At 33.5% G+C, this 24,203-nt stretch overlaps 2 protein-coding genes across 2 annotated transcripts; one reads left to right on the forward strand and one right to left on the reverse strand.

Moving 5' to 3' along the window:
• Positions 1 to 12,236: 12,236 nt before the first annotated feature.
• Positions 12,237 to 13,510, reverse strand: LOC131065368 (disease resistance protein TAO1-like). The gene is made up of 2 exons (XM_057999862.2): positions 13,232 to 13,510; positions 12,237 to 12,491 (listed from the first exon to the last, which is right to left on the reverse strand). The coding sequence occupies exons 1-2, from the start codon at positions 13,508 to 13,510 to the stop codon at positions 12,237 to 12,239; spliced, it is 534 nt and encodes a 177-aa protein (XP_057855845.2).
• A 4,091-nt stretch (positions 13,511 to 17,601) lies between these two features.
• On the forward strand, positions 17,602 to 22,821 carry LOC131065383 (disease resistance protein RPV1). Its single transcript, XM_057999880.2, has 2 exons — positions 17,602 to 18,194; positions 20,101 to 22,821. Exons 1-2 carry the CDS (start codon positions 17,692 to 17,694, stop codon positions 22,313 to 22,315), a joined length of 2,718 nt encoding a protein of 905 aa, XP_057855863.2. The 5' UTR covers positions 17,602 to 17,691; the 3' UTR covers positions 22,316 to 22,821.
• The last annotated feature ends 1,382 nt before the right edge of the window (positions 22,822 to 24,203 follow it).

Genomic DNA, 24,203 nt, shown 5'->3' on the forward strand with positions numbered 1-24,203 from the left:
CAGACAATTTTGGTAACACAATTTTGACAGCTTTGGTAAGACAGTTTTTGGACAACACTTTTGGATATACTTTTTGGCTTTTTCTCATGAGTGTTGCCATCAATGCCAAAGGGGGAGATTGTTGGCAAATGCACACTCCAATGAGAAATTGTAGGTGATTGAAGTATTGTCATTGATGGTAACCTTACAATCCTATGACATCGGCAGGCACCGACACCGACAGACTCTACATCGGCAGCAAAAAGATTGTTTACCGACACCCTAAGCCGACATGAATTTGTTTATTACTTAATGCATTTAATTGTAATATCTTTTGTAAGCCGACATGGCATTTTGTAAATAAGACTCATATAAGTATGAGATCTTGTAGGATCTTTTTGTAAGATGTAAGTAAGGAGATGGTAGATAGATATGATGAGAAAATTTTGATGTAAGGTTTATGATTACTGCAAGAGCTTAAACCAGTACTAAATCTGGCATAACAAATGCTCCTTGTAGCTGTACATTACTTTAGATTTCTATAATCCACTTTTGTAAGTCAGTGAGACTTCCTTTGTATTTGAGCAGTGATCTCTAGGTAGTGAGCCTTCCTGCATGTGTAGGCACCACTTTTGTAAGTAATATTCACTTATTGGCCAGTGAGCAAATATTGTGGGTCACAAATCCCACCGAGGTTTTTCCCACACCAGGTTTTCTCGTCAAAAATATTGTGTTATGGTGTGCTTTCTATGTTGTGTTTATTGTTCTTATTTGCTGCATTAATTCTAGTTTACCAGTAGACTGTTTTGGAATGCATCTTGTTTAATAAGTCAAGAAAATCCATTAACTGGCAAGATACTGATTCACCCCCCCTCTCAGTATCTTTAGGAATCCTAACAGGCACTGCTAAAGAGTTTTTTAAGTTTCAACAAAATGCAATGGTAGGTGGAGTGTGGCATGGGAATGGCTCAAAAGGAAGCTTCCAATACAAAATGAAGTGCGCAGGTGTAAAGCAATTCCTCCCTCCTCCCACGCATGGTTGAAAAGACTGATGTTAAAATTCTAGGCAAATGCTATTAGCAGGTGTAGTGCCAAAACTCCCTCGCATGCCTCTTCCTATCCCCTGCGTGGTGTGGAGTTTGGGCATGGGTTTGAAAAGATTTTAACAAAATGCAATGTCAGTTGTAATAGCATCCTCCCCTGCGTGGAAATGGGAAAGGAGTTAGTAGCTTGCTATGACTAAGGCGTTGGAAATTTCAAGCAAATGCACAGTGCTAGGCAGAAGCATATATCCCACATTGGCTGTGCATAGGAAATATTTGGTTTCTAAATACCATAACACATGCTTCTATAGTGTCAAAGCTTTAAGGCTTTTGACAAGAGGCTAGCTTGGCAGCTACGTGGACCCCACGTGGGTGTGCATGAATCTTGAGGTGTTTAAGAGATAGCTGATGACGAGGCGTATCCCACGTGTGCATGATTCCTGAGGTGTCTAGTGACCAGGTGGACCCCACACATGTGTGCATGAATCCTGAGGCATTTAAGAGATAGCTGACGATGAGGCATATCCCACGCGTGCATGATTCCCAAGGCACCTGGGTTTTGCAGTAAAAGGGAAAGTTAACTATCAAGCAGTTTGAGGTGATCAGGCGGCTGTCTCTGTGTCACTATATGCGAAGGTGCTCAACTCTCTATGTCACTATATGCAAAGGTTCTCGACCGTTACCCTTTGCGAACTAGCGACAAGTGAGCTGGAAGGTCCGGGTGGCAGGTTAGCTAGCGGGTCCCGATGAGGTGGCAGTTTGGTGGCAGTCATGTGCCAAATTAAATGTAAAAGTTTGTAAAGTCCTAACTATAGGTAAAACTAAAAAATTTAAATGATGGGTCCACATTGAGAGATTAATTTGCCTCAGGGGTATTTTTTACCCAAACATAGACATATTATATATCGTTGGAAAGATCTCGAGATGAGGAATCTAGTCATGTAGTTAGTTTGAACAAAAAATCAGATGTTGAGAGAAGTTTCCATGGGAAGGAGAAAGGAAATATTTTTCATTTTGGGAAAAAGGACACATGGCGATGTCTAATGCATTCTGGTCTTTTCCCCCTCCTTCATATTCTCACTTCTTCTTTTTTGTAAGGGTTCCAGAATTTTGGAGAAATGCTCCAGATTTTCATGGTTTTCAATTCTAAGTTTTCTTCAAGATTGTATAGGGCAATGTCCTTTTCCAAAGAATAGAGTATGATTCATGCTATAGGTGTTTCTAATTGTAGGTTTTTATGTATGTAAGGCATGCATAAATTCACACAGGATTTGTCTCTAAAGTGTACTTTCATTTTATTCAAATCAGATCCTTAAGGAGGATCAAGTTTATCATGAGCAGTTGTGTCTATGAGTGTAATGTTTTCTTGTAGGTAATCTTTCAAGGAAGATTTTAAACTCTATGAACAAATATTAATAAAATAGGGTTCATGTTCTGGATTTGACATTTTCTGTGAATGAGCTGAGTAATGCATTTATGTAAGGCATTAATGCAGGAATATTTAATGATGAAGATGGATTTGCAGTAGAAGTTTTCATCTATAGTTTGATGTATGACTCCGTTGCCCTTGGATAAGGCATTGATCTTGCAATTAAGGGGATTCTCAAAGAATATAAAATCAAATCAAAATATCTTTATTTTATGTCTTGATGAAATATTCCACTTATCTCATGCTCAAACATAGTTGAGTTGTATGTGTAGATCTAGCCCATTTGCAATAACTTACTTGTTGTTGAGCCATAGTGAGATCTATCTGCTTTCTGTTGATGCTGTCATAAGTGTGTAATGGGTTAATTCTATGCATCAAAAGGGTGTCCCCCCCTAGGTCTAGCAGAACCTGAAGTGCAAGAGGATCAATTAGGGTCATATGTTATGTTTTCCAAGTCCTGAAGTATTCCATTGTTTGAAACTGGCTATTTCATAGAATCAACTGTAGGTGAACTTGGGTTAACCAGTTTTGGTGAACAACAAGATTAATTAATTAGATGAATAGGATTGGGAGATTAATTAACTAGGAATTAATTAATTAGAAGAAAGGGATAGGGAAATTAATTAATTAGATTAATTAATTGGAAGAATAGGATTTAAATTTGATTCAATTAATTAACCAAATTTAGGTGTCTACAATATCCATCCATGAATCCCATTTCTTTTGGAAGAAATTTGGATGTCAAGAATAAATTCCATGAGCCTAAATATCCACATGCATCCAAAGATATACATGTTCAATCTAAAAGACATGTCAAATGAAAGAAAAATCTGAACCATAAGAAAAAATAAATATCCAAAAGACTACAAAAACCCTTTAAGAAAGAAGAAAAATCATAATCAATGTGGATGCCCATAAAAGCATTACAATCCAAAGAAAAATCAAAATTGGCATCCATACTTGCTATTCCAAAAGCTTCCTTTAATCATCTACCTACACATCTCCCACTTTCCAAATCTATCCTTCCATCATTTCCTTTATTTATTTTGGGTCCTTATGTCCCAAAATTCATTTTTTCTCCAGCCCTTCATCACCTTTTAAGGTGTGTGCCAACACTCATCTTGAAGATATTTCCATCTATCCTTACGCAAATCTTCAAACATCCTATCTATTATTCGACACCTATTTTCCATCCTTCCATCTCTCCCATTCAATCTTTTTCATAAATATTTCATCTGTGAGATAGGCCTTTGTGTCATTATGTCACACACTCACCCACGCTCAATCTTATGTTTAGTCTATTTCCTAGATATCTATTTATGAAAAGCTTCAGAATCTGAGGTTGTTATTCCTCTTTAGCATTATCTTTTGGTTGGGATGCATACTCAATCCAAAAAAAGAATCACTTATTGTATCATGATGCCAAAATTTTCTGATTACTATATTTCAATACTTAATCAATTTCTCTAAATCATTGTGATCTCTTAGTTGAAGACATGGCTAGTGAAAAATCTAAAATCCTACTTTAGTGCCATGATAACTCTCAAACCCACATAAGCTTCATTGATTACAATCCAATGCACAAAAGAATCAATGACAAGAGAAAAAGGCAATATTAAAATATCAAAACAAAAGCATGAGCAAGAAAAGAAATATCAAGAAAAAAAATGCAATATCAAAATGCTTGGCTTTGGGAACATGCGAGTAACTCCATCAGGGATATGGACGCTTGGCTGGCAATGGAGAAATACTTGTGAGATTACAATGATAACCTCATCTAGGCTATGGATGCTTGCTGGCAACGAAGCCCTATCCAGGATGTTTTTGAAGTCAAGGTAACTCACATAGCTAGTCATGCCGGATTCTAAAAATTACAATGATCATATGAGCTGGAATAAACCCACTTGCACACACATGGGTAATAAAATACTAAGTACCTTTGTCCATTTTGGAATTCTTCTTCTCTTTTGAGTATGCTTCCTAATCACTAGACATGTTCGGTTGATTTTTCTAGAAGGTTCTAAGTGTGGGTTGGGTATCTATCTTTGAAATATTCATGAACACTTTTACGAGTGGTGTTGGATGCTATGAAAATTGCACATATCATCCTTTTTTAAATGGACACCTCTATACTTGGGGATGAGTTTCATCCACTCGATTCTTCCTAACACATCTCCCATTACCCTTCCTCCAATGTCCATTACCTTATCTAAATCTATCACTATCTATGATCTTTCTTCATCTTATTTATACCCTCTATCCATATCCCTTATCATATCTATGCATTTATTCCATCATCCACTACTATCTATGATCTTGCTTCTCCTATCCATATCCTATCTTTATCTATATCCCCTTTTCCAACAGGAAAACTCTCAAAGTCTACAATCAAATTGATTGCGTATCTTGTTAAATCAATCCATCGATTGAAATCTATCAACATCAACATGTCTTATATAGGGAAGGGTACACTTGAAACTAGATAGATTGGTCTTACACAGGGTACTCACTCTTTGAAACCAGACATCATTATCAACCATCACATTGAGAAATCAAAATCAAAGACACAGATCAGTATCCATCTAACTAATCTACCATCTCTTCTATCTATTAGTATATACGATAAATCCATTATCCATTATCATGAATCCATTATTCATCTGGAAGCAAGGCCTTATCTATACCTCGCGCATCACAGTGACATCTCACCATGGCTTGGTAATCATTGTATATATCCATAATAAAGGTTGTGTCAAAACTGGGGGCAAAATCTTGATCTCGGTATGGGCAATCCATTTTAGGCTTCATCAAATAGGCAACCCGCGATAGGACAAACACATCAAAGAAGATTAAAACACACCTCAAATGACAAACACAAGGTCAATCATCAAACTCAACATTAGGTTTGGGATCAAGATCGTTAGCATCAACATCATAATTAGTGTAAAACAAATACATAATGGATGATCTACTTTGAATCATGATTTGATTACTTTAGCATGAGGTTTGATTGTTTGTATCTTAATTTTTGAGTTATTAGGTCTCCTAAGCTACTCAAGGATGTATTGAACTAGAGAAGCAGGAAAGGAGTCTGATATTTTCTTTGTCTGTTATTGGTGATTTGATCGTTACTGTGCAAATTTTTCTTGAGACATGATTTGACACATATCATTGAAGACATTTCGCATTTGCATATACTAATGGTTAACTCTTGTCCTTTTTATGCAAATAATGCTCAGGTTGTCTTGGTTCAATTATACCTCGACACTTGTGTCAATTTTCAATATCAAAATCCATGTAAGTTGTACTCGAGTCATCATGGTTCAATTATACCATTGATGTTTGTATTAACTTCCAACATTTCAAAATCTCAATGATGACAAAAAGGGTGCAAACAATTGGCTGACAGAATGACAACGTGGCACAATTATACTTACATTCATTATCAATATGGCATTTAGTTGCATATCATCATCATCATCATTTAGTCATATTCATCATTACATCCATCATATACATATCTATCGCATCATAATAGGATCATTCTTCACTTTCACTTATTCATCATTCATCCAACTATCATCTATCATGTCTTATATAGGATGTATCTTTTCTAAAACTAGACATTTTGATCATGTCTTATATAGGATATATTGTTCTTGAAACCAGACATTTTGATCATATTTGTCGTATACAAGAGATGTCATTCCTACAACCAAACTTGATCTCATTCCAATCAATCCAGTCAATTTTATCAATCCCATTCATCTGACCAATCGGTCAATCTACAATCTATCCACTTGTCTATATTTCATATAATATTCTTCTTCTTTCAAGCGATCATTCATGCCTTTAATACACAAATGATCTCCCAAGGGGGCATCATCATCATATTGACATCCAAATCAATATCTGGGGCACCATATCAAAAAATTTGGCAACATCCTTAGGTAATTTTTCTTTGAACTAACATGTGCACACACATCACTTCAAAGAGGGGAAAATGTAGACGTATAAATTTGACCATCTAGTTAAATAAATATTTAATATTTATTTAATCTTTTAAATCAAATTCCTCTATTAATTAAATTATATTTAATTAATTTCCCCACTTTCATCTATTTGATTAAATAAACTATTCAATTTATTTAATTAAATTCATATAAATAATTTCTAGCTTTTAATTAAATAAATCACTTTATTTAATTAAATCCCCTTCCCCTTTTAATTAAATTCACATTTGATTAAAAAACTTCTTGTAATTTAGATAAATCAAAATTTTATTTAAATTAGGCAAGTTGTCATCCACTCTTTGGAATAAATCACTTTATTTCAAAATTAAAATCCAAAATTATCTCCCACTTGCATTCTCCTAACAAATCCATTTGCATGAATAATCCTCTTCTAGAGCCTTCTATATTCTTCTAACCATTCTAATTATCCTAATCCACCCCTTAATCATTTGCACATTCCTTAAGAGAAGTCACTTCTAAAAAATCCCTCAAAGTCTTCAAAACGCATTAAAAGCATTATGTCTTCAACAAGTTAACCTTCAAAGTTTTCCTAACCATTAATGGTTAATCCAACCTCAGCTCATGGTTAGAGTCTTTCTCTCTAACTTAACCCTCATTTAACCCATGGGTCTCATCAAGCACTCATTGCTTTGATCCTAGTTATCTTATTAACCCTTGCACAAGAGTTTACCCTTTGGGCAAAAACTTTATCCATTGGTTAATCCTAATTAACCCTAACCACACCCTCCTAGGGTGATGCCCATGTCTTCTCAATCATTTAATGCCTCTTACATCTCCTCTCAAGCCACCTTTTGTTGACAATTGTCACCATTTTATTGGTGAAAATTGTAAACATGGATTAAGTAACTTTCAATCCTAGCCCTTGTTAAGATTATCCAGTCTTAACAATCTATTTCCCTATTTCCTCTATAAATAGGACTCATTTGACATTTCCTTCATAATCCATATCCAAGTTTTCATGCATCTACACTATAGTCTAATTATATCAAGCAAATTGCCTTTCTTTGGTAGAATGTCATTTTAAGCATTTAGAAGTATTTCATATCATTAATATAGCATATCCATGTTAGTATATCATGTTAGCATAGTTTGTTAATATATTTACTATAACTTCATCTTTATCATAGCTTAGTATCATATCTTAAACGTATTATATAGATCTTAGATGCATTCATACACATAGATCATTTTTATCACTCATTCTTGGAGTCGTCATTCCTAAGTCATTTCCTCAATGATCTAAGAGCAACCATTGACTTGAGGGGTCCCGTGAGATAGAGAACAATGAGACACATCTTGGGAAGTTAACTTGTTTAAATTATTTTAATTTTAATTAATCTTTGCACTCAAAAGTTTCATTGGTATGTTATCTTTTGATCTTGATTTTTATATTTTGGTCACACGAAATCTTACATACAAAATGTTTCCATATAAGAGGATAAAATGGAAGAATAAAAAAATTAAGAAAAGCAGGAAATATCTTCACATGAGAGGCTAAATAGAGATAATTAATAAACAACATTTATTAATTATCTCCTCTCAAAAAGCAAATAAAGATGAATTAATAAATAGTTATCTTTATTTTGGAGGAAGATAAATATGATAAAATAATAAAAGTGATTTATTAATTTAATGCTCATATTTATGAATTAGTTAATTAAATAAAATGAATTTGTCTAATTAATATGAAAAGTAGACAAATAAATAAAAAGAATTGTTAGTAAAAGGGGGTTTAATTAATTAATTAAGCATAAGAGGCCAAATTAATCAAATTAGGTCAAATTGGGTGAAATTGGACAAAAATGGGAAGAATTGGAAGAATTAGGTTAGTAAAGAATGTGTGCATGACATGTTAACAAATAGGAGACATAGATGTTGACCATTTTTAAGTGTCTACAAAAATATGAAAGAAGATTGCTTCAAGTTATGTAGTCCAACAAGTAAAATGTAATGGTTATTTTAATGAAATGATTTAAATGTCCTTTTTCTTTTGAACTACATTTTTGGCATTTCAATAGGAATGTTTTTGGGTAGCTATATGTTTCTACTCAAAATAAAATATCTCATAATTGACCCACTCTGGTTAATACACTACTTTCTTGATATTCCATAAGTATGAAGGAGATATTCCAGTACTGGTTGCCCTTTCACAAACCTTGAAACAAACATAAACTAGCTAGTTCAAAATGTCGTTGTAAGGGCGAATGGAGAATGAGAGAGCATAATGATTGTATGCTTGTGTTTATTAAAAATAATATTTGTCATTTGTTATTCTAGCTTCCTCTTGATTTTGATTTTATTGACTCAATCTGCTTAAAACAATTAGAAAGATCTTATGTGAGAATTGAGTCTTCAATCACTTTAAATAGGTTGGTGTATGTTATTTTTTAATTAGTCTTGCATTAATTTAGACATAATAAGTTTTGGATAAGTGATATATGTTTGTATTAGTATTGAGTTTTTAGTATTTTTTTAATTATCTATTATTTATTTTGTATTGTTATATTTATAATTGTATCTAATTCAAAATTTTAATTTTCTAATTCAAATTTCATATTATCCACTTTCTCATGTTAATCATTTATGAGTTAATTTAGCATATGTTTGGCAACATATTATTATGTCTTGGTAAAAGATATTCATTGTGTTATTAAATTCAAAACAAATAATAAGACAAGAACACCACAGAGAATCATCACATAATGCTTCAATTTTCTAAAGGGACAAAGAACCAACATTACATAGGTCATCTACATTTCTATGTATGTTGTCTTTAATATTATTCATTGTTGCTAACTTCATTCAAAAAGAGGTTGACCTAAGAGAAGACTCTCCCTACCAAGTTGAAAATCTCCTAAAGGTGTTTGTAAATACCACTTTGGCTAGATCCAACTAACAATAAGGCAAATGTGGACTATTGAAAATCTCCTAAAGGTGTTTGTATTAGATCATTCACACATTAAATTATTTATATTTGAACACGAATTCAAGGCTATGCCACCCAAGATCAAACCCATAACACCTGAAAGTGAACCATAGCATTTTTAGGTTTTGTATAGACCCTAATATAGTTAGAAAACCAAATACATTTAAATTTCTAAATAACAATAAATTAATTTTATACATCCTCTATCATTTTCACATCATCAATTCTAAATCTAGGTACCTTATCTTCTCATTTAATTATCATATTTATTACTAATCAATTATCTATCCATCTAATTTAATCTAGCTTACTTGGTGTTTTTTATTGTATTTATTTAATTAGCTTAAGTTTATAGATGCAAATGATTTATTTCCTTACATTTATTGGTTGACCCAACTTTATTTACACAACCTAAGGTTTTTTCTATTTTTATGAGTGTTTAAATGACCCAAGTTCCCTCCTTAAAATTGACATTTCCGTGTATTTCAATCTAATTATTGACTAGTTTTTTTATTGTTATCGTTTCTTTGATTATTTTTATATATTTTCTCTTTTAGAATTTTGAAAATTATGTTTATTCTAATGTCTTTTTCCTTTTCATTAGGTAAAATTTTTAAGTTGTTTTTTCTTTCTATAATACAAATGACCAACACAAATATGACCTTTTTACTTGAATGTAAGATATATATTTTGAAATTTGAAATGATGCAAATTAGTTATGTGTAATTTAATATATTTTTTTTTTAAATTAAGAAATTATTTAGATGTGACTTTTTCATAAAAAAGTGGTTAATGTAGCCACTTTTATTATGCTAAATTTTTTCTTCAATATTTTTTCATATAGGTTGTTCTTGAAACTTTGGTGTATGAAATAATTTTTTATTTCAATAAATAAATATTTTGATAAATATTAAATTATTTTTATACATTAAAAATATAATTATTATGAACGACATTAAAGTTTTATTGCAAGTATTTAATGAAGATAAAAAATTATTATATCATTTCAAAATAATTTTTTTTTATCTAATGTATCATTTCTTTCGTCTTTTTATAGAATATTTCATGCATCTTCTTGAGACAACAATAAATCTTATATTTATGTGTTGATGAACTACTTTTAGTGAGAATAAAAAATACATAACTGTACTTTTCAAAACTACAATTTCATATCTTAAAAATGGTATTTCTAAACTTTTCTAAATAGATTTTAACATGATTAGAAGTGGCAAAAACAATAATATTTTTGAATATTTTTACTTCATTAGTTTTACTCATCTCTTCCTCCATGGCCATGCCTTCTTCTATTGTTGGACTACTCCTCATGAATTTATAATCAATATGTTGTACCTCTTAGTTGTACTTTCCCACGATCTATATCTCAAATACAATTTATCACATCTACTTATCCTTCTTCCCATCACATTACCATTCCCATTACCATTTCCATAACTCCTAGGCCCATTTCTCTTATCTCTACTTTGATTAGTATTATTTCTTCTCCTTATAGTACTTCCTACACCATAGCTACATCTTACTTAGTAACTCATTCTATATTTCTATAAATACACCTTGTTACATAGCCTCATCTATCACATGACCCATTTTATTCCTAATTTCATTTCTTTTTACATAATTTATACTCAACCTCTTTCCATGGTTTATTTCATAGCTTCTACATATACCCATACTAGCACCCAATCGTCTCTTGATACCTTCCCCTCCACTATCCTAGATGTGCTACGTCAAAAGAGAGTTGATCTCATCTCTAGGGAGCAAGATAATGGAAAATTTATTAAGACAAGAAATACAAAGTTGGCATTCAAAAATTTGATATGCATTACAACTTTTGGTTTTATGGCACTTCATGCTCTAATGTATGACGAAAAAGCTGAACTTGAAACACATTTGCAATATAAAGTGATCTTGTTTTAATAAAAAAAACATAACATAACATCCAATGTGACCCCCGTAAAATGTTACTTTTTTTAGTATTTCAAACATTTCCTTGGTAAAAAATTAACTAACACCATGTCCTCTTTCTCCTTATCTTGACTCTCACTGTGCTTTTGTTGGCTCTTGTACCACCTAATAGTCCTACATCATTAGATGATTATTATTGGGATTAGGTTGACTTGGTGAATGAGTACAATGAATAATAATGTTCTATCCATCTCATTTGTATATATGCATGAGTACTTTTTATTTGAATAATGTGTGTGTCTTGTTTTCTTTCTTGTGTACTTTTATGTACATATGTTTGTTTCTATAAGTTAGCTCTCGCGAGACCCACATTTCTTTTGTAAATAAATGGGTGCAAGAGGAACACAATGTTTTTTAATTCCTTTATTTGTAATTCAATTATTCATATATGTTATATTTTTTATTTTTAATAATATTGTTGAGATCATGTAGAGTGTTGAGATATTAAGGTCTCTTTCATGTTGATCCAAGTTAGAGAAATTTTGGTGAATGATCATAGTTATGACCTTTTCCTCTAATTATTTATTTCTCAAACATATATTGACCCTAGGGATATAACATGATTTTTCTTGTGATGTTGTTGTTATATATATGGCATTACCTTTACTTTTACCTATGCCATTTCTCGCATACAATCTATAATGTGCCACATTTTAATTTTATAGAAAAATCATATCATTTAGCCACCCTTATTAATATTATCTATTGATAAAGCATGCTAATATATGTAATTAATCTCAACTACTTTAATACTCTTTATGGATTACCTAGCAACAAGGTAAATTAGTACATGTGATTTATAGAGTTATTATATGGTTCCTAGCAAGGAAAAATAGATAACTTCAGCAAACATAACAACTCTCGCAAAAAGACAAGACCACCGAATCTCCATCAGGAAAGAAGGGAATAATAAGACCCTTTGAGCTGTCTATAGCTTCAATATCTCTCAGCCATCTATTCATCGTCTCAAAACGTTTTGAAAACACAGGAACAAGAATATCACTGCTATCACTTGCCCTGCGAATGTATCCACTTTGGTCATCCTCTCTGCTCCTCCATATACGAAGTGACCCAGTGCACAGATTTTGGGCGTTCTCCTTTCATATACGAAAGGGTTTGTTAAGATGGCCAATCAATGTTTTCTCTACTTGTGGTGCGCAGAAACCAAGGTAGATAATGAACTCCTTTTGCACCAAGCTTCCTAATCCAGTGCTTCTGCAAAATCTAAGATCCTTATTACTTTACCATGAGACAACATTTGAAGCAAATTTAAAGGAAGATATCTTACTTTCAAAGTTCTTAATATATTGAGTCCCTCTATACCAAATTAAATTCACTTACAAATGATCTCTTTACCTGTTTTACCTGTTTGACTCTTTCAGTGTTTTGACTCTTTCAGCCATGGGGCTTCACTTTGTGAACCTAAGTTATAGCATGTGCGTTCATGGCATATTAAAGAATTTCCCTATTTTCAAAAAATATTTTCCTAAACTCCTTTTTTGTCACCTCTTCTCAATACACGGCCTGAATTAAATGCCCCCTATTTTCGCCAGATATTGTATTTTTTCACAACCTGAATTAAACCCCTACTTTCACTGATAGACAATATATTGTACCCTCATTTTTGGGATATTAAACCCCCCAATATGAATGTGCATGATATACTGTTCCCTGTCTAGTGAAGCCCCCATGCCTTCAGCTGGGCTAACTTGGCAACGATACGATGAAAGCTTCCTAGCCCTGAACACCATTGAAGGTTTAATACCTTGAGCTTTGGTAACTTTCCCATCATATAAGGAAATCTCTATAAACATGAACAATGATGCAAGTTCAACACCTGGAGTTGTGCCAAGCCACCAATTGTGTTGGGAAGAATCCTTAGACCTTTACATTCGTACAAGTTCAACTCTTCTATTTTAGCCAGATTACCTAAAGTGTCTGGAAGGCTTTTAAGATCTATACAATTGCCTAAACCCAACTCTTTAAGCCGCACCAAATTGTCCACAGTATCGGGAAGGCTTGTTAAACTTCTATAGCTACAGAGTTTGAGCTTCTTGAGTTGTGATAACTTACCAAGTGAGTTTGGAATTGTTTTGAGAGCTTTATTATACCCCATATACAAGCATTTAAGGTTCACCAAGTTGTTGAGCATCTTTGGGATTTTTGTGAGACTTGCACACTCTTGTAAACTTAGCATCCTCACTTGTGATCCCCTGCCATCCAATTGGGCTATATTACTTGACATTATCCATGTATGTGTATCACTTACAATCTCACAATTTCTAATTTTTATCCATACCAAATCAGGAGCTAGCTTTGCAATGTTGGCTACTTTTGTATTTTGGACGGCATGGAGATGGTCAATGATGCACATTTGACAAAATAATGACTTTGTATTAACCACGTATCAAGTGTTGTTTTGTTAATATTTTAATCATGTCTAGTTTTTAGATGCCATTTATGGTATTCATCCACTTGTGGTTGATTCACATGATATACTTAGGAAATCTAATTGTGAGTTTACTAATGGGAAATGAATAGTCTCTTAATCAAGATATTATGAATTGGTAGTGACGTGTAGCTTAATTTAAGGAAACCTTGAAGTTTCTTCCTATAATGTATCTATCTATGCTAATTATGGCACAAAGATCCAAAATGACAAGGAGTTCCCGTGTGGTTGATTCACATGTTATACTTAGGAAATATGATTGTGATTTTACTAATGGGAAATAAATTGCCTCTTAATCAAGATGCCATCAATTGGTAGCAGGGTGTAGCTTAATTTAAGGAAATTTGAAAGTTTCTTCCTATAATGTATCTACCTATGCTAATTATGACACAGAGATCCAAAGTGACAAGGAGTTCCAGAATTAAATCGTATTTATGTGTCTCATAATTTATTATTATATCTTTAATTTATTATTATTATTTACTTGTTTAATTTAATTATTCTTTTTGTTAATTAATAATCAAATTTTTACAGCAATATGACAAATTAGTATTGATGGGGTTGTGACATCCTTCCCTCCTGATATTGTGCATCATCTCGATGTACTTAGTATTCATTACTTCAAATGGGTCACCTTGGGGTGTTTATTGGTTACTATTTTTATGTCTATGTTGTATATAACCCCTATATTCATGCTATTGATATGTCATGAGGGTACTACATATCTATTAGATGATTATGTTCTACATTTGTCCTTTTGCACTAAAACAACTATGAGTAAATTACACTAATATCATTTTCCATCTAAAATACAAGTTTTGAAGTCTATGCAAATCTTGCTCACACATTGATGTGATAGATAAAATTTATTAAGAGCATTTATCAAACCCTACTCTATCAACTTTCCAATATTAGGATAATTATTCTATGAGTGTGCCTAAGTAGTTTATTATCATCAAGAGTACACCCTTCCACCTTAAGCTTATTTGGGTCATCTTCTAAGATTGATTTGACCTATTTGCATCATGGGTCATAATTATGTTCCTCTAGCACTTGCTCATTGGAATTGTTTTTTGAATGTTTCTATGGTTATCAATTGTCTTCTCTTAAAGGCATTTTCCATCCTATTTTCCTTATCCTTGATGTATCCAATTTCAAAGTCACACTAGCTTATAGATTATGATCATCTCCGTTCTCTAACATTCTAGTAAGGTTGTGCATAGATATATTTAAGCCTTGATGATATTCTTTAATTCATATAGCTTCTCAAATAAAAAGTGTCTCTACTTTTATTAACAATGGTTGCTAGTTCCAAATTATATCATGCATAGTTTACTTCATCCATTTTTTATCACCTAGAGTCATAAGCTACCTTATCTTCATCTCATATAAGTACCTCTTCTAGGCATTCAATAGAGGTGATAGTTATAACTATGAATTTCTCATGGATAATATTTAGTGTTCCTATTGTTCATTGAATTGATATCATCCTTCTTATTTACTACAATATGATAACATTTTGATATTTCACTCATTGTCACCCTAATTATCTTTTGCTTCCCTTATAGTTTCATCTATTTGTTGTGTCGAATAGTCCTTCATACACTCTCAAGCCCTTACTCTTATGCTATTATTGTTGAATCATCTTTGGTGGTTGGTTTTAGTATCTAACACTTTTCATGTTCATGAATAATGTTAGCTCATATCCCAATCTTTTTATAGCTAAGATTTTGATATATGTGCTTTAGATAGAGTATAGAATGTATTACTTTATTCCATTATAATGAAGTTCTTTTCGTGAGGTATTTTTTGAACTAAGGCCCCCTTATAACTAAATATTAGTAAATTAAAAGTCTCTAAGATTTATTCACGATAAATCCCCATATTGATAATGTTTGTATTAAAAACCACGACTAAGGTCTCACCTCATTTGATATTTCCTTCTTGTTGTATAGGTTAATGATTAGCATATTTTAACCAAAAAAATTATTAATGTTTTTTGTTCCTCAAACACCCTTAATCATGAACATTTGTGACTCACATGTTTAAGATATTTGAGAGAGAGAATCATTTTAGCTCATAATAAATGTTCCTCAACATCATCAATATAGAATATTATACTTCGAAAAGTATGAACATGAATACTCAAAATGTATTCCCTAGTGTGACGTATCAAAGGCTTTTAATGGCCATGATATTAAAAAACCATTATGTGGTACATGGTGCAATTTGAAACATTCAAATAGCCATCTCAAAAATGAAGTTAACAGTAAGTAGAATTAAATAATCATTCCAACAATAAGGTTTAAAATATACTCGTCTCAACAATATGATATAAAATGTATCATTTCCAAAATAAAGTACAATTTTATTTTTCCATTTAAACAATAAAATGTATCAATCTCAATAATAAAGTATAAAAAACATCAATTCCAACAATAAGGTGTAAAAGGTATCCATGATGACAATAAAATGTAAAAAAATTGATTCAATCTCAACAATAAATCATAAAATTGAGCTCATTTTAAACAATAAATCAACTATAAGATAAATGAATATCCAAAATTGTTCAAAATTGATGTGCACAAATGTATCAAAAAAATAAAAATAAAAATACACTTCAATAAGAGAGTAAACCATTGTACCACACCTTTGTTTTCAAGACTCAACCTTCAATCATATATATGTATCACATGTTGCCAAACTTCTATAAAAGTCATCTTCCAATTGTGTGAGTTGTGGTAGGTACAAAGCCTAGCTTTAAAACCTCATTTTGATACCACACGTAATAACCTTTCCATAATACCCCAAAATATGAACTAATTTTTCATTTTATTTTAGTTTAATTTTCTAAAGTTATTAAGTGTTCATTCATATGTATAGTTAGGTAATCCTATCCATACATAATAGGTGTTAGCTCAATCACCTAACCATACAAGTTAGACATCTGTTCATTTGGAATATGCATCCACTCAACCGAGGTAGAAATCTATCTCCATTTAGACATGGGATACGTATGTGCTCTAACTAGTCTTATGACTCATTGGGATCATCCTGGTCCTGAGTCATATATTTGAAGACTACGGTTACCATTAAAATTTCATTGAAGTCGTCATCCTCATAGATATTATTTTGAATTTAATCTTGAAACTTACCTCAGAAATCAACCTACGACCTTGAAGAATCAAGCGATCCTTTCGAAATCTTCAGAATTCTTAACCTAAACCTCTCACTCAGTGACTTATCTTTAATTATTAATCTTTAAAATGTTTAATCTTCCTAAAACCCCATCCTTCATTGTGTGTACACTAGGGACACACTCCATCCCTAGACTTGTTGGATATAGATAATCTTAAGCCATTTGACGATGCCTGTCTGCCGTAAATTTTCAGAAAATGTGACGTGAGAACATCATCAACATGAAACAACTAAGTGGGGTATTCCCCACCTCAAAAAAAAAAGGAGTATACAATTATAAAACATCCATACAAAATGTAATAATGCCTTTTCCCCAATTCATTTAATTTTTTAACGCTAGAATCAATGTGAATGGAATATTGAGTACCAATGGTCGTGGAATATGGGGACCATTGTACGACTTTATTTTTATCCGACCGCGTTGATCCGATGCTTTTCGAACAAGTGTCCACGAAAAGTACGAGACGCAAAGGAGTGGAAAGAGTTGATTACTTTCCAAGAAGTTTCTAATAAATTATTATTATAAAGTAGACAACAAAATTCCACACGCATTCCATACTGGCCGTGTTTGACCGCGTTCGACTTTATTTACATACTTCCCTTGCACACCCGAGATCATTAAGCTTTTCGAAATTTTACAGAACAAAGTGATGGAGATTAATCAGCCTTCTACCTCCACTATCTACTTCGATGTCAACAACAAGTTTCATGTGTTTCTCAGCTTTCGCGGACAAGATGTCAGATATACTATCATCGACCATGTTTACGAAGCTCTCTCTTCAGCCGGACTCAGGGTTTTCCTTGACAGCGAAGAACTGGAGAAGGGCAAAGACATCGATTCCAGCTTGCAAACAGCCATTGAAACAAGTGATATTCTTATCCCTGTATTTTCCAAAGGCTATGCGGAATCAACTTGGTGTCTGAAGGAGGCGACGCGAATGTGCAGATCCAATGGCTGCATCATTCCCCTGTTTTATGATGTGAAGCCCTGCGATGTTCGCTACCCTCAAAGAAATGGAGGTGCATTCGCCGGGGCATTCAAAAATCATTACAGCCATTTAGATCGACAGGATGAAAATACAATTGAGGATTGGAAGAGAGCTCTTCATCAAATCTCTTGTGTCTCTGGTTGGTCCCTCGAAGCAGAATTCGGGTAAGTAGTTTGGATCCTCTTTTAGTTGTTAGACCAACACTAAAAATATATGGCGGGATGGAATTGGTTTATTATTAATGTAAAAGATTTAAAATGTCTAATCTGGGTCACACACAATGCTCTGATATCAAGTTAACAGAAACTAAAATCCCTAAAACAGGGCAGAGACAAAGTTCTGAAACAAATTTTAAGATTGCAATTCAGTTGTCAACCACTCGTAATTTATATGGCGGAAAACAAATACAACTCAAACATACATTCAGCTGGAGACTAACAATGTTCTTTGTTGCTTTCTATTAAAACTGATATAAACGTTTACAAAATAAAACTACAAACTCGGAGATTAAAATAAACTACTGATTACAATATTGATTACAGATTTATTTGTAGCATTCTAGAGCTGCTTCCAACAAAGGTCTGGAGCTTCTTAGATCCCCTTACTACTTGCCTGCAGCTTCTCTGAGTGGAGCAATCACTGCCGTCACATACGCAACTTTTATTGCAGGAAAACTCTTTCCCAGAACTGTTCTCACAAAAAAACATTCATTTTCAATTGACAATCTGAAAAAACATTCTTCTTTTTTGTCTTGTGACTGTCCACACAAATTCTCCCTCAATTTCAAAATTCAAACTTTAGTACCCAAAATTAATTTACTGGCAAAACACTGCTGCATGTCAGAAACAAATCGAAGATGGAAATACCAAAGTCTGCAAACAATCTTCTAACCGCTGCAACAATAACTTCTCTGGAGCAATCTTCTAACCACTGCAACAATAGCTTCTCTGGCTGCTCCTGACAGGTGGGTGTGCCAATTGAAGTGCTGGGAGGTGTATTGAGGCTCGGGAAAATTTAAATTTCCAACAATTAAATGTAATTGTATTTATAAAGGAGATTTAAATTTGTATTTACAGGTGTTTAAATGCGTTATATAGAGAAAAATATATAAATTGAAAACTAATCTAATTAACCGTTTTAAGATTAAAAATTAATTGAGTCTGGAGCAAAGTTGAAGATATTTTATTTTAAATTATAGAAATTTGGCAGAGTAATTCTTTATATATATTCACATCGTAAAAACTACGAAGCTGAGCGATATAAATTTTTGCATTTAAAATCTCTGGCATGATATCCTCAATTTGTTTAGGGGACAAACTTTTTGTTTAATTTAAATCCTCATCTAGTGTTCTTTACCTATTCACTTGGATAAATGTGCATATCAATTATAACCAAACTATTTTCGCTAGCAATCTATTTTATTGAAACTATCTGTGACAAATTAAACCAGTCAGTTGTTTAGTGAGTAAACTGTTTAATTATTAATTTTTTCAAACCAATCTAATCACCATAGACACATTGTTCTTTTCATGTGAAAATGTAAGATTTCTTTTTTCAAGTAATGTGAAAATAATATGTGATCTATAAATTACCTAGCCATTTATATTGTGGGTAAATTATTCTGAAGCAACTCATCAGTTAATTTTCTCTACCGATTAGGATAGCAGGGGTATTTAATGTATGACTTATAAGAACAATAAACGGTCTCATAGAGCTAATAATCACCAGCATTTTATTACTCAGTAGCAGCATCCACCTGCATTAGGGATTTGGATATTCTAATTACTCCCAGTGACATGAGCCTTATCCAGTCTTCAGCAGTTTTAATGGCTGTACTTAATCTATGCCATTCTCCTAATAACAACCTTTGATTGTCTTTGAAACGTTTCTCATTTTACAAATTTATTAGGTACTTGTCTAAGCTGTTCGGAATGCTACAAGCTGGCTGTATTCGTGGAATTGAATATGCTTGATATCTTTCTATATATGATCATAATAATAATTTGATAATTAATTTTTACAGCTTTAAATTTACATCACGCGTTCTAATAGATAGGTGGTGATTTTCAGTCATGAAGCGAGACTCGTCAAAGCAGTTGTGAAAGGCGTGTTGGATATCTTGAAGAGCAGGGTTCCTCTAGATGTTCCTGCGCATCTTGTGGGACTCGAAATGGCTATGCGTCAAGTAACAAACAGTTTACATCTGAATTTGACGGACATACGTTTGGTGAGAGCGGGAATCAGCGGCATAGGTGGTGTTGGGAAAACGACCTTGGCCAAGACCATTTACAACGAAATATATCGTAGATTTGATGCTTGTTGCTTTCTCTTCAACATAGGAGCTAGTGCACGGAACAACATGACACTAATGGATCTGCAGGGAATAATTTTAAGGAGGTTGGTAAATTACCAAGGAGAAGTGTCAAGTGTTGATGAAGGAAGATCTCTGATGAAAGATCGGTTGCGGGGAGTTCGGGCTCTTGTGATTTTGGATGATGTAAATGATAGAGAGCAGCTGCATGCGGTGTATGGGGATTGGTTTGGGCATGGTAGCAGACTCATCATTACTTCCCGAGATCAACACATACTCAATCTTGCGAAGGTCGACTCAGTTTTTGAAATGAGTGGACTAGATCAGGATGAAGCTCTCGAGTTATTCAGTTGGCATGCTTTCTCAAGCGCACTCCCGGAGGTCCCTTACAAAGAGCTTTCTGCAATAGTTGCGAGAGCCTGCCGAGGGCTTCCTCTTGCATTAGAAATCATTGGATCACATTTGTTTGATAAGAAGGAGCCCAAAGACATCCGATGTTGGGAGAAAGCTGTCTGTAACATTGGGGAAAAGCCAGACGTATATAGAATCCTTCAAACCAGTTATGATGGACATAGCCATGTCGAAAGGGAAATATTTCTAAATATAGCTTGCTGCTTTATTGGTGAAAGGAAAAGTGACGCTGATCTTTCCTGGGAAGTTTTATGCCCAAATAAAGCTCAAACGTCCATCAAGAAAATAAAAAATGAAAAGAAAAGAAAGAAATTTTCGTTGAAAATGCCTATACAAATAAGTGGCCGGTTGTTTGCATTTGCTAAGTCAGAGCACGGTCCCCCTGCCTGGCTGCCTCTACCCAGAAAAGTTTCCAATGCACCTTCAAGCCTGGTCCTGTTCTTTACATTTGCTAAGATACGAAAGGCTACGAATAATTTTGACGAACGTTTGCTCATCGGTGTGGGTGGTTTTGGTAAGGTTTACAAGGGTGAACTTGAAGATGGTACCAAAGTTGCAGTTAAACGAGGCAACTACAAATCAGGGCAAGGCCTTACAGAGTTCCAAACAGAAATTGAGATTTTGTCCAAGCTTCGACATCGTCATCTTGTATCTCTGATTGGGTATTGTGAGGAGCGTTGTGAAATGATTCTGGTCTATGAGTTCATGGCCAATGGGCCCCTGAGGAGTCATCTGTATGGGATGGTTCTTCCACATCTATCTTGGAAGCAGAGGCTTGAAATATGCATAGGGGTTGCAAAAGTGCTCCATTACCTTCACACAGGAGCACCACAGGCAATTATTCACCGTGATGTGAAGACTACAAATATATTGCTCGATGAGAATCTTGTGCCTAAACTGGCAGATTTGGGTTTGGCAAAAACTGGACCTGCATTGGATCAGACTCATGTCAGCACTGCAGTGAAAGGAACTTTTGGTTATCTGGATCCCGAGTACTCTCTACGGCAGCAACTCACTGAGAAGTCCGATGTGTATTCATTTGGAGTAGTACTAATGGAGGTATTGTGTGCAAGACCTGCAATTAACCTTGGTCTTCCAAGAGAGCAGATTAGCATTGCAGCGTGGGCAATGCATTGGCAAAAAAGAGGAATGCTTGATCAGATTATTGATCCCCATCTTGTTGGCACCATCAATCCCGAGTCTTTAAGGAAGTTTGGAGAAACAGCAGAAAAGAGTTTGGCAGATCAGGGTATTGATAGGCCTGCGATGGGAGATGTGCTACGTAATTTAGAGTACGCCCTGCAGCTCCAAGAGACTTCAATGCAAAATGATCCAGATGAAATTAGTACCAATCGCATTGGACATGTTCCCTTCTCTTTTCTGACCCAGAGGCTTGCGATATGCATCCTCAAAAAAGAGGAATGCTTGACCAGATTATTGATCCCCATCTTGTTGGCACAATCAATCCTGAATCTTTACGGAAGTTCGAAGAATCAGCAGAAAAGTGTTTGGAAGGGCAGGCTATTGATAGGCCTGCGATGGGGGATGTGCTATGTAACTTAGAGTATACCCTGCAGCTACAAGAGGCTTCAATGCAAAATGATCAAGAAGAAAACAGTACTAATCACTTTGGACATGTTCCCCTTAACTTTTCTCATCCAGAGCCTTGCGATAATATTATCGTTGACAGGGACAGTGAGAGGGAAACTCTGTTGCCAGAAACGGGAGGTGAGTTTCCCACCATGTCGCATTTTAACGACCAAAACGTGTTTCCTGTCGCGGACGTCCGTTTCCAGCAGTCCAAAACGTTTCGAACACGTTTTCAGTCACAGAAGCCCGTGAACTGCTGGTTCTTGGGTCTGCTGTTATTGTTTGTGACGGGGCCTTTTATCCTTCTGTCTAAGAGTCTCCCAGCCATCATGGGTCTGCTGTTATTGTTTGTGACGGGTCTTTTTATCCTTCTTTCTAAGAGGCTTCCAGCAATCACGATGCATTATGATATCGATGGTTGGACATTACAATTGAGGTTTTGATTTGTCATCAATGAAAAAACTGTTGTTATGTTGTTATATTTGATTGCAAAGAAAGCAGAGTGAGGAGACCCTAAAATGACTTTCATTAATATTGAACACTTAGAACTATCCAACCATTGATACATCTTCAGTTTCCTCCACTGCATGCAAAACTGACTTCTATTTTTGAATATTGAACACTTACAATAAATTTGATATTTCATTAGATTGACAGAGTAAAGTACTTTTTTGTTTACTGCAAATGCAATTTGATAAAATTAACTAACCCATATTGACAAAATAAAGTAATTGTTTTTTATTGATTAAGATTGACAATGACAATTTGTTATTTTTGGGGCATGTGAAATCTTTGATGGAATAACCTTGCATTATGCATCCTCCAACTTACCATGTCATTACTTGTAGCCTCCATAGCTTATAATTTGCATGCAATAGCTCAATATAAATACTAAGCTTATATATATTTAATAATATATATAGAATAAGCCGAGAGGTATCCTTCTAGAGGCACCTATTTTTTTAGTGGTTTATCAACATTAAAGTGCAATAGGCGCCTCGAGAAGGATACCTCTTGGCTTATCCTATATATATTATTAAATATATATAAGCTGGTAGCAATCGCGGCGTGAATTGGAAGACATGACATAAATTAATTTGAAAATATATATTGTCGTATAATTTCAATTTTAGATTTAATAATAATACTTAGGATTTGGATTAAAATATAATTAAAATAATTATCTTGTAATAATATACTTAGGATTGGGATTAAAATAGTAGCCCTATTTCAACAAGGATTAGGTTCATTTTGATTTACTATTAGGGTTAGTGTTTTTTGGTTTATTGTTACAATTTAATTAGGTTTATTGTAAGAGTATGCGTATTGATTTAATTTAGGGTTAGGCTTTGCTTTGGGCTAGTTTAATTTTGTTTCAAGATAAATTTTATTAGGTTTCTTGTAAGAGTTAGTAGATGATTTATTTGTGGGTTAGGGTATGATTTAGTTTAGTTAGAGATAGGGTTCATTTTAGTTTAGTGTTTAACTTTGCATCAAGTTAGAGTTCAATATGGTGTTAATGTTACTCTTTGATTTTCTTTTGTGATTGGGTTTGATTCGTTTATTGTTAGGGCCGGGGTTTGATTTGGTTTATTATTTAATTAGATTTAGATTTCAAGTTCAATTTTGTTTAAAATTTGTTATTTTTAAAAGTTATTTAAATATCAAATATTAATATTTGTATTTTATTTATATTAATATTTAATTATAATGGTTTAAGGTTAGGGTTCAATTAAGTATATAATTCACTTACGAGTTTGGATTTGATTTGTAGTTTAGTATTTAAATTTGTTTCAAGTTAGGGTTGAATATGGCATCAATGATATTTTTTCATTTGGTTTAGTGGCAGGGTTTGATTTGA

The sequence above is a fragment of the Cryptomeria japonica genome, chromosome 1 (assembly GCF_030272615.1).
Source record: "Cryptomeria japonica chromosome 1, Sugi_1.0, whole genome shotgun sequence".
NCBI lineage: Eukaryota > Viridiplantae > Streptophyta > Pinopsida > Cupressales > Cupressaceae > Cryptomeria > Cryptomeria japonica.

Excerpts from the sequence above, each read along its gene's own strand:
- LOC131065383 (XM_057999880.2), top strand. The coding sequence starts at position 17,692 with ATGGAGATTAATCAGCCTTCTACCTCCACTATCTACTTCGATGTCAAC. Across the intron at positions 18,195-20,100 it reads TCCCTCGAAGCAGAATTCGG|TCATGAAGCGAGACTCGTCA; the intron begins GTAAGTAGTTTG and ends GGTGATTTTCAG.
- LOC131065368 (XM_057999862.2), bottom strand. The coding sequence starts at position 13,510 with ATGGGGTATAATAAAGCTCTCAAAACAATTCCAAACTCACTTGGTAAG. Across the intron at positions 12,492-13,231 it reads GTGGCTTGGCACAACTCCAG|GAGAACGCCCAAAATCTGTG; the intron begins GTGTTGAACTTG and ends CGTATATGAAAG.